This window comes from Mesoplodon mirus (genome assembly GCF_964341445.2).
Source record: "Mesoplodon mirus genome assembly, chromosome: 4".
Taxonomy (NCBI): domain Eukaryota; kingdom Metazoa; phylum Chordata; class Mammalia; order Artiodactyla; family Ziphiidae; genus Mesoplodon; species Mesoplodon mirus.
The window spans coordinates 29394970-29407180 of record NC_138979.1 but is presented as its reverse complement, the minus strand read 5'-3'; the positions used below and the strand labels follow the sequence as shown (position 1 = coordinate 29407180).

The 12211-nt window shown below is 39.5% G+C and overlaps 1 protein-coding gene across 2 annotated transcripts in view; it reads right to left on the bottom strand.

Moving 5' to 3' along the window:
* The window catches only part of LARP4B (La ribonucleoprotein 4B), an 84802-nt gene that overhangs the window by 22680 nt on the left and 49911 nt on the right, over positions 1 to 12211 (bottom strand). For both annotated transcript variants that reach the window (XM_082617259.1, XM_082617260.1), the window contains exon 6: positions 425 to 503. In XM_082617259.1, coding sequence (XP_082473385.1) covers positions 425 to 503 — 79 coding nt within the window. The remainder of the gene's footprint in view (positions 1 to 424; positions 504 to 12211) is intronic.

Sequence of the window (12211 nt, the reverse complement as noted above, 5' to 3'; positions counted from 1 at the left end):
GAAACACAACTTCTTAAAGTAAGGAAACCCAGCTAAGAGAATGAAAAAGTAAGAAAAATGTGATAAGGTCAAGAAAGGCTGGTGCCCAGAGTGCTTGCAGTTCAGGCTGGAACACTTGTCAGAGGGGCTGTGACTCCAACTCTGGCCTCAACAGCCCTCTGCAGCAGAGGATGGAAAAGCAGTAAAGTGACCAACAGCACGACCTAGGACTAAAACCTGTGAGGCTGACCATCTATGGCCCCACCATCAGAGTCCAAGTCCGTGGGCAGGGGATGGGGGTAGGGGGGATCTCGACTTCCTACAGATGGACGTACAGACACAGATGTTAACAGATACTCCTTCTGTATAAAGCATGACATCTGTAGATAGTAGCAGTGCACAACACCTTAGATATGAGATACTAGAAAAACACTACCATCCTCACCTAGACAAGCAGAATTCCAATGTTTTTTTAAGTACTTCCCGGGGGTCTTCCTGGCTTTCTGGTTGAGATTCATTTCCTCCTACAGAGAAGCAATGGAAAAATGGCTTAAAATTTACCAAGCACATGATTCAGTAACAGCAATTCTAATGTTTTCAATATACATAGTAATTTATCTACATAATGTATAGAGAATATAAGAAAAATGATATTTTACAAGGCAATCAGAGGCAAAAAAAACAAAACAAAAAAAACACTGCCCCCCAAACAAAAACACAGTTTCAAAAGATAACCTGAGGGCTTCCCTGGTGGCGCAGTGGTTAGGAATCCACCTGCCAATGCAGGGGACACGGGTTCGATCCCTGATCCGGGAAGATCCCACATGCCGCGGAGCAACTAAGCCCATGCACCACAACTCTAGAGCCCATGAGCCACAACTACTGAGCCTGCGAGCCACAACTACTGAAGTCCAAGCACCTAGGGCTGGTGCTTTTTATTACAAAATAAGTATAAGCTTATTTAATGCTTTGTCTCAATTCAAAAAGGATTTTCAAGTAACCTAGAAGCACATGAGATACTAAACATAAAATATACAGGAAATAATCAAAATAACTAAAAGTTTTTTTGCACACTACTATGTAGATTTGCATGGCATAATAATACATGAAGAACTTTCTAACAAGAGACACTTGTATTTTAAAAGTCAAAGTTAAAGACCATCAAAAAAGCAAAGACAAAGTGGGAACACTGATGACAAATAAGGACAGAGAGCTTGTGTGTGTTTTATATAAAGAGCTTTAACAAAATCCATCTCCCACCAGCAAAAAACAAAACAAAACAAACAAAACCAATGGAGCAAATGAGACAAAATCAGAAATGGCCGTTGAAACCACAATCTCATTTCATTCCTTCATCCAGAAAGGCCTCTCCTGAGCACCATTTAAATTCACATTGAACAGATATGTCCTGTCTCTCCTTTAGCTATCTCCTGCATGCTGGGCACTGCTGTGGAACTGCTTACTCAGCCTCAGTGAGGCAGTCTCTGCTCTCATTGGGAGGCAATCAATAGTCAAACAAGTCAACAGTAAACAGGTAGAATGTGACACAAAGGAGAAAACCACAGGGCACTGGCAGACCTAATTGTGCAAAAGGAAGAATCAGCAAGCTCAAAGACAGGTCACATGAAATTAGCCAGTTACAGGAACAAAGAGAAAAAAGAATGCAGAACAAAGAAGAAAGCCTACGTGACTTGTGACATACCACCAACTGTATTTCTATACACTAACGACAAACTACCCAAAAAAGAAATTAGGGAAACAATCCCATTCACAATTGCATCCAAAAGAATTAACTACCTAGGAATAAATCCAACCAGGGAGGAGAAAGATCTGTAAGCTGAAAACTTTAAGATATTGATGAAAGAAATGAAAGACAAATAAATGAAAAGATACCCCATGTTCCTGGATTGGAATAATTAATATTGTGAAAATCTCCATGTAAAAATTTCCAAAGCAATCTACAGATTCAATGTAATCAATTCCTATCAAAATTCCAATGGCATTTTTCACATAAATACATCAAACAATCCTAAAATTTGTATGGAACCACAGAGACACTGAATAGCAAAAGCAATCTTGAGAACGAAGAACAAAGGTGGAAGCATCATACTTCCTGATTTCAAACTACTTTAAAAAGCTATAGTAATCAAAAAAGTATGGTACTGGCATAAAAACAGACATATAGACCAATGGAACAGAATTGAGAGCCCAGAAATAAACCCGTATATTTATGATCAACTGATTTTCAACAAGGCTGCCAAGAATACTTAAGGGGGAAAGGACAGTCTCTTCAATAAACAGTGTGGGGAAAGCTGATGGCCACATGCAAAAGAATTAAATGGAACCCTTATCTTACATCATATACAAAACCAACTCAAAATGAATTAAAGACTTAAATGTAAGACCTCAAGCCATAAAACTACAGAAAAACATGTAGGAAAAAATGTCCTATACATCGGTCTTGGCAACAATTTTTTTGGATATGACACCAAAAGCACAGGCAAGAAAAGCAAAAATAAACAAGTGGGACACTACATTCCATTCAAAAGCTTTTGTACAGCCAAGGAAAGCATCAACAAAATGAAAAAGCAACCTACTGAACAGGAGGAAATATTTACAAATCATGTAGCTGATAAAGGGTTAATATCCGAAACATAAGGAACTCACACAACTCAGCAGCAAAAAAAACTCTGATTAAAAAATGGGTAAAAGACCTAAATAAACATTTTTCCAAAGAAGACATACAGATGGCCAAGTGGCACATGAGAAGATGTTCAATATCTCTCATCACTAGGGATGTGCAAGTAAAACCACAATGAGGATCACCTCACACCTGTTAGAATTGTTATTATCAAAAAAAGGTAACAAATAACAAGTGTTGGCAAAGATGTGAAGAAAAGGGACCCCCTGTGTATTATTGGTGGGAATGTAAATTGGTGTAGCCAATGGAACACTATGGAAAAGTGTGGAGGTTCCTCATAAAATTAAAAATAGCACTCACTACCACATGATCCAGCAATCCCACTACTGGGCATATATACAAAGGAAAGGAAATCAGGATCTCAAAGATATGTCTGCACCTCCATGTTCACTCGAGTATTATTTATGATAGCCAAGACATGGAAACAACCTACGTGTCTACTGATGAATGGATAAAAAAAATGTGGTATACACCACACACACACAATGGAATATTATTCCACAAGAAAGAAGGAAATCCTGCCATTTGCAACAACATGAATGAATCTGGAGAATATTATGCTAAGTGAAATAAGTCAGACAGGACCCCCAAAAGACTACACAATGTCACTTATATGTGGAATCTAAAAAAACTGAACACATGGAACCAGAGGGTAGAACCATGGCTGCCAGGGGCTGGAGGTGGGAAAATGGAAAGATGTTGATCCAAGGGTACAAACTTTCAGTTATAAGATGAATAAGTTCTGGGGATCTAATGTACTGCATGGTGATTATAATAATACTGTACCGTATACTTGAAATTTGCTGAGAGAGTAGATCTTGTGTTCTCGGCATACCAAAAAAAAAAAAAAAAGGTAAGTATGTGAAGTGATGGATATCAAACCATCCTGTTGCTGTATACCTTAAGTATAATTAATTTTTACATGTCAATTATACCTAAATAAAGCTAGAAAAAACTGTAACCTCCCCTACCATGATTTGTCTTTTCCACTGTGTTTATCACCCTTACATTATATAACATGAACTTATTTATTATGTGTATTATGAATAGTCTGTCTCTGCCCGATAAGATGTAAGCACCAGTAGGGTAAAGGCTTTCATCGATCATATTCACTGATGTGTCCTAAGTAAATCTGGCACGTGGTGGGTTTTGAATGAGTACTTTTTTTATTTAAAAAAAATAATAAAGAATAAGTGAAGCAAGTTTTCCAGATGTAGAGCATCGGCTCCTGAAAGATAAAGACACACAACGGTCGTGGGCCTGGGCTCAGGAAGCGGGAAGCAGATGGAAGCCAGCGGGTTCAATGAGTTCAGGGCGCGGGACAGAGTGCACTGGGAGGGCGCCCAGAGGCACGGGGAACCTCCTGAGGCAGGTGCGTGTTTCTATGCACATCACAGGTATGATGGACTCCCTGAGGCCAGGAAAGAACCACTTGAAAGGAAGAAGGGAGCTCACATATCCTGCTCCACAGTGCCTGTTCCACCAGCTGGCCTGGAAGACCTCATGCTCACAAAGCCCCAAACACACTGGCAAGAGGAGAGAAGGGTCTGGCCTCAGAAGTGGGAAATAATGAGCCTCAGACTGAGCACTGCTCCACTCATACCTAACAAATCATAAAACAAGATATGAAAGGATCAATTTGTTTCCAAGTAACTTTGTGGCATCCTGGAATAAGAACCAAAATGTCTATAGAAATATAAAAATATTAAGTACCTAACAAAGTCAAATCCAGTCTAACCAAAAATTACAGTGAGTGTAAAGAAACCTATCCCATACAGATGTTAACATTAACTGACAAAGACACTGTAATGGTTATCCTACCTGTACCTCACGTGCTCCAAAGGTTAGGTAGAAATATGAAAAATATAAAAAAAGACCCAAATAGAATTTGTACAGATGAAAACTACAATGTCTGATATCAAAAATATAGTTTGTGAAATTAACAACTGATCAGATGGTATAGAAGACTAGTGAACTTGAAGATATGAGAAACTTTCCAAAATGAAACAGAAAAATAAGATTTTTTTTAAAAAGGACAGAGGATCCCTTCGAGGGGCTTAATATAGGTATAACCAGAGAGCATGTAGGAGAAGAAATGGCAAGGTGGGGGAGGAGCATTTGAAGAAATTACAGCCAAGATATTCCAAGTTTGATGAAACCATTGCTAAATCACAGATCAAGAAGCTCAACAAACCCCAACCACAAGAAACAAGAAGATTACCTTTAAGACTTTAAGATACATCATAATCAAAATACTCAAAATGATTATAATGAGAAAAATCTTAAAAGCAGCAAGATTTTTTTTTTTTTTTGCGGTACGCGGGCCTCTCCCTGCTGTGGCCTCTCCCGTTGCGGAGCACAGGCTCCGGACGCGCAGGCTCAGCGGCCATGGCTCACAGGCCCAGCCACTCCGCGGCATGTGGGATCTTCCCAGACCGGGGCACAAACCCGTGTCCCCTGCATCGGCAGGCGGACTCTCAACCACTGCGCCACCAGGCACAGCAAGATTTTAAACAGTGGAACAAAGTTTAAAAAGCAGCAAGAGTTTAAACAGTGGAACAAAGTTAAGGATGATAGCGTTATCAGAAATAATGCAGGTAAAAAGAGAGCACCACAGCATCTTTAAGGCCAAGTGAGGGAGATCAGGATTTACACACAGGAATAAAGAATACCAGAAATGCTAACTGCATGGATAAGTATGGAAGCTTGCTTTCTTATAAAATACCATTTTCCAGTACAAGAAACCAAGGTTCCTTGGAGAAATGGCTGATTCTAGGACCAGAGCAGCGAGAATGAGAACAAAACAACAACAACAACCACCACAACCCCTTCACCGATGGGGTAGGTCAGTGGAGGAGTCAACCAGAAGAGCTTCCAATGGCCAAAGGTAGAGCATCGGAGCCATCAAATAAAGCAGTGATGGTTTTTACACGTGGATACACTAACACCCATGAGTCCACACTGATACAAGTCAATGGCTGAACAAATAAATAAATGAGGGAGAAGAGACAAATCCCTATGCATAAGAGTTCCAAGTTATTTATGTAGATTCTCTGCCCTCATGAAGGGGACATTCCTTAAGTGTAGGTTGGGTACAGTCAGTGACTTCCTTCCAAGGAGCACCACATGGAAAGAGGGAGGAAAAAAAGAGTAAATTCACAGTTGAGAAAGCTAATAATAAACCTACTTCAGCCAACTGGTCAAGGTCAACATCAACCATAATAAATCATGCTGATAGTATGTACCCTTAAAATGATGGGATGAAAACTGCTCTTAACCTCTGTGGTATTCCTTCCCTCAAACCCATCATGATGAGAAAAACATCAAATGAATTCCAGTACCATACAAAATAACTGACCAGTACTGCTCAAAACTATCAAGGTTATCAAAAACAAGTAAAGTCTGAGAAACTGTTACAGCCAAGAGGAGCCTTAAGAACACATCAACTAAATGTAACATGGTGTCCTGGGACAGGAAAAGGACATTAGGTAAAACGTACCAACACTGGTTCAGTAACTGTGGCAAATATATCATACGAATGTAAGATGTTAACAGGAGAAAATGAATGCTGCATCTATGGGAACTCTCTGTACTCAATCTTCTCAATTTTTCTGTAAGCCTAAAGCTATTCTAAAACAAATAGAAGGTGAGAGGCTCAAACCTAACCATATCAATTACCGCAGTAAACGTTAATGTTCTAAACATTTAAATTAAAGGTAGAGACCATAGGATCTGACTTATGATCCAAATACTGGTTCTTTGATATGAATAAAATTGACAAACCTCTACCCAGATTGACTAGGGGGAGGAGGGGAGAAAAGACATACATTACCAATAACAGGAATGAGTGATGTGACATGACTACAGATTCTACAGATATTAAAAGTATAAACAGAATATTATGTGCATTCTATGCAATAACTGAAAATTTAGATGAAATGGACAAAGTACATAAGTAAAGACATAAGTAACCAAAGCTTTCTCAAGAAGAAATAAACCTGAGTAACCCTATATAAAAAAACAAACTGTAGCTGACAACTTTCCCACAATCAATACTCTAGGCTCAGATGGCTTCATTCTTCATTTAAGGAAGAAATAAACTCTTCCCAAAAATTTAATAGGAGGGAAAACATCAAAAATACAACTAGAGAGCAATATTCCTCATGAACACAAGTGTACAAATTCTAAGCAAAATTATGGCCAGTCTAATCCAACAATATATCAGAAGTGTATTACATCCTGACCCAGTGAGGCTTACCCTAGGAATTTAAGGTTGGTTAAACATTAAAAAAAAAAAATCAATGTAATTCATCTTAACACACTAAAAAAGAAAAAAATATTTGGTCATTGCCATAGATGAAGAAAAAAGTATCAAAAACTCCTCTTTAACCATTCCTCTTTAAAAGTCTCAGCAAATCATAACAGAAGGGTACCTGTCAACCGATAAAGGTCATATATGCAGAACTACAACTAACATTATACATGATGGTGAAAGACAATGTTTTCCCCCCTAAGATCAGTCAGATGTTTGCTCTCACCACATCTGTTCACCTTTGTAAGGAAGGACCTTATCAGTGCAACCATGCAAGATAAAGGAATAAAAGGCACCAAATTGGATAGAAAATAAAACTGAATTTATTCACAGATAACACGATAGCCTATATAGAACATCCAACAGAATCTACAAAATAGTTTCTAAAACTAATAAGTGAGCTTAACAAGTTTTCAGGGTATGATATAAATTTATAAAAATTAATTATATTTCTGTCTACTAGTAATAAACAGTTGCAGATTGAATTTTTAAAAACCACTTACAATAGCACCAAAAAATATGAGATACTTAAGGATAAATTGGACAAAAGATGTGAAAAGCCAGTAGGCTGAAAACTGAAAAATACAGTCAAGAGAGATTAAAGAAGATCTGAACAAGTGGAGACATACACCATGTCATGAACATCTAGCCAAGATGTCAATCTTCTCCAACTGATCTACAGAGTCAATGAAATCCCAATAAAAATCTCAGCATTCTATAGAAATTGACTGGCTCATTCTAATTTGCATGGAAATGGAAAGGACCTAGAATAGCCAAAATAACTCTGAAAAAGAACAAAACTGGAAGGCTAATACTACCTGTTTTTAAGAATTATTTACAGTAAGCAAAACAGCGTGGTTTTGTTGTCCCAAGATAAGGATGGAGAAGAGACAGTCCAGAGACAAACCGACATACTCAGGGACAAATGATTCTGACAGAGGCACAAAGGCAGTGCAGTGGGGAAAGGAGAGTCTTTCTGACGAACGGTACTGGAACAGTTGCATATCTACATGTGAGAAAAAAATAAAAAAGAACTTTGCTTCACACCTCACACCACATACAAAAATTAACTTAAAATGGGCCACAGACCTAAAAAATGTAAAATTTAAAACCATACAACTTATAGTAGAAAAGCTTTGCAACCTTGGATTAAATAAGGATTTCGCAGGAAAAACACCAAAAGCAAGATCCACAATTGGACGATATAAAAGATTTTAAACTTCTGCTTTTCAAAAGATACTGTTAGGAGAACAAAAAGACAAGCCACAGACTGGAAGCATGTATTTGCAAGTTACATATCTGGTAAAGACTTGTGTCCAAAGAACTCTCAACTCAATAATAAATCAACCCAGTAAAAAAATGGGCAAAAGACTTGAACAGACCCTTCACCAAAGAAAACATACACACATGAAAAGATGTTTTGCACCGTTAATCATTAGGAAAATACAAAGTAAAACCACAATAAGATTCCACTGCCTACCTTTTAGAATGGCTAACATTAAAAAGACTGTATCAAGTGCTGGTGAGGACGTGGAGCTACTGGAGCTCTGATCCACTGCAGGTGGGAGTGCAAAGGGTGAAGATAAACCTATGCCTAATAGATGATGCATCTACTCCATTCCTATGTAGTTACCCAAGAGAAATGAAAACATATGTACATACAAACCCTTGTTTATAAATGTCCATAGCAACCTTATTTGTAAGGGCCTCAAACTGGAAACAATCCAAATATGCATCAGCAGGTGAATAGAAAAACAAACTGGTATATGATGGAATGGAATACTATTTGGCAATAAAAAGGAAAGGCCCATAAATGTTATTATATGAATGAATCTCAAAATTAGCAAGTAAAAAAAGCCTGAGAAAAAGAGCACAAACTATAAAACTCCATTTACATAAAATTCTAGAAAACCCCAAACTAATCTACAGTGACAGGAAGCAGATGAGTGGTTGGCAGGGGCAGGGAGCGGGCAGGAGGAAGGGCACAGGTAGCTTTGTTATCTTGACTGGGTCATGGTTTTTCATGTGTACACACACCTCATCAAATTCGGGAGAGAAATCAGTGAGGAAGGGAAGAATCAGCAAGTCAATTCTAGAATGCACTGAATACTGTGCTTTAAACTAAGGAAAATAAAACTTATAGAAAGGTTAGGATATTCCAAACATGTGATGTTTATGGTACATCAATTATGCTTCATTAATGCTCTCTACCCCAAGGTTGGTAGGTGTGAAATAGCCGTCCAGAAGCTGGGCTGCACGGGGCCACGCAGCCCCGCTAGTCTGAGACCGTGAATGGAAAATGAGACCATTCCACACTGCTATAATTTTTTCTTTAGCCACATCTGTCTATCTGCTCAGGAACAGACACAGAGTAGGTAGAGAATTATATTTAAACAAGATGGAGGCATTTCCTAAGCAACTGTGAAGAAGTTAGATGCGAGGAAGTAACTGAAATGAAGGTCTGTGCAATCCAGGCAGAGTGAGGAGGGAAGCGAGGGTCCAGGTAGGCATGTGACCACAAAGGTCAGTCAGTGCCAACCGAAGCAGCAACCGTGTGGATGAGGTCTTCGTGGGGCCCCTTCAAGGGGAAAATAAACAAATATTTAATGCCAGACACTTCCATGGTGCTTATTACGCACGTCTCGTATATAACACCACAGCTGGTGGCGAGAAAGGGAGGGCAGGCTTTCTCAGTCATGTAATCTTCTCTAACCCAAGCATGTCTCTAGACAGTCACACAGGGGCCTGAACACGCTCCACAGGCAGCTGCTCTGCTCAACTGCTGGCAGCCAGTTTGGGGGAGCTATTTCTTTCCACTCAAGCTTTCCCATCCAACTGGCAATAATGAGAGTGTAGCCTACCCCTAAGGTCTGTTGGGGTTTTAAAAATTGTTTGGTCTTTTAGATCAAGGCAGAAACAAAATCGGAGGCAAGCAACTGGTGTCCCATTACCTACAGCCATTTCTATGCTGGTCCACACTCTGGACCCCAAAAGAGAACTGCTCTCTTCCTCTTCTCCTTCTTCTGAAAAGCTTTAAATATCCCTTTTACAGAAAGCCAACTCCTTTTGGGTTTGACTCTCAATTTCAACATTAACGCTCCCTCTCTGTACTTTTATTGACGTTTTGCCCTATGGTTAGTTTTCTGCTTCTCCTATTTAAATCTGATTTGCCTTTCAGGAACTATTCAGGTCTTACATTCCCTGTGAGGCCTCTGGACCAGAACCTCTCACCTCTGCATCAACAGAAGAGTCAGTTTAAAGGAGAATCAAAGGAAGCAGTGAAAGGCACATTGTTTAGGGAAAGATTTAACAAGCTGAATTTTTAAAAGCACACAAAGCTCTGAACAGGGCGAGGGTGGTCATTGTCGGTACATGTGTGCACAGAGGTATTGGACTAGAAATGGCCTGGGGCTCTGATGGCGTGTTGGGACCACCTAGTGTGCACCCCAGCTCACTCCAGCCCCTCTGGCTCTGGCCTGCTCTCCACTAGGGCGGAGGAACCACTGCGGGGTCAGGGGGTCTGCATACATTTAGAGGGAATGGAACCAGCTCAAACCCAACCCTCAAGGCTTCTGTTCCAGCACCATGGGCCCCCCCACCCCCACCCCCACCCCCAGCCATGATAGTTACCTGTTTCATCTAATTTCATAGAGACAGAGAAAGTTAAACAAAATGAGAAGACAGAGGAATATGTTTCAAATGAAAGAAAAGGAAAAAACCCCGTAAAAACCCCTAATGAAACAGATAAATAACTTATCAGATAAAAAATTCAAAGCGTTAGTAATAAGAATGCTAACTGAACTAGGGAAAGGAATAGATGAACTCAGTGAGAATTTTAACAAGAAACTAGGAAATATAAAAAAGAACCAGTCGGAACTGAAGAATACAATACCTGAAATGAGAAAGACAGTACAGGGAATGAAAGCAGACTAGGTGACACAGAAGAACACATAAGTGATCTAGAAGATAGAATAATGGAAATCACCCAATAAGAACAGCAAAGAGAAAAATAAATTTTTAAAAATGAGGATAGTTTGGGACCTCCTTGGTGGCACAGTGGTTAAGAATCCACCTGCCAATGCAGGGGACACGGGTTCGAGCCTTGGTCCAGGAAGATCCCACATGCTGTGGAGCAACTAAGCCTGTGCACCACAACTACTGAGCCCGCGTGCTCCTCCCCCTCTGCTCACACCGCTTGTGCTCTGCAACAAGAGAAGCCACCACAATGAGAAGCCTGAGCACCACAACAACAAGTAGCCCCCGCTCGCCGCAGCTAGAGAAAGCCCGCGTGTACCAACGAAGGCCCAACACAGCCAAAAAAATAAATAAAATGAAATGAAACGAAATGAGGATAGTTTAAGGGACCTCTGGGACAACATCAAGCATACTAACAATCATATTATACGGGTTCCAGAAGGAGGAGAGAGAGAGAAGGGGGTAGAAAATGTGTCTGATGAAATTATGGCTGGAAACTTCCCAAAGCTGAAGAAGTAAACAGATATCCAGGTACAGGAAGCACAGAAGGTCCCAAACAAGATGAACCCAGGGACCCACACCACAACATATCATAGTTAAAATGGTAAAGGTTACAGAGAGAATTCTAAAGACAACAAGAAAAAAACAAAGAGTCACATACAAGGGAACCCCCATAAGGCTATCAGCTGATTTTCCTGCTGAAACTCTGCAGGCCAGAAGGGAGTGACATGATATACTTTAAGGGCTGAAAGGGAAAAACCTGCAACCTAGGATACTCTATCCAGCAAGATTATCCTTTGGAATTGAAGAAGAGATTAAAGAACATCTCAGACAAGCAAAAAACTAAAATAATTCAATACTTAAACCTACACTAAAAGAAATGTTGAAGGGTCTTCTCGAAGTGGAGAAGAACTAAGAATCTATTGGAAAGGGAAAATCCCACTAGGAAAGGCAGACATATAGTAAGGAATGAAGATTACTTAAGTAAGTCAGTATGTAGATAAGGATACAAACTGTAAAAGCAACTATAACTACAATACACAGTTAAGGGAGAAACAAGAATATACAAAATGACATCAAAAACAAAATGTGGGGGAGGGGAGTAAAAAAAGAAGGATCTTTTAGAATGTGTTCGAACTTAAATGACTATCAGTCTAAAATAAGTAGATATAGTTATAGGTTAACATATATGAGGAACCCCATGGTAACCACAAATCAAAAACCTACAATAGATACACAAAAGC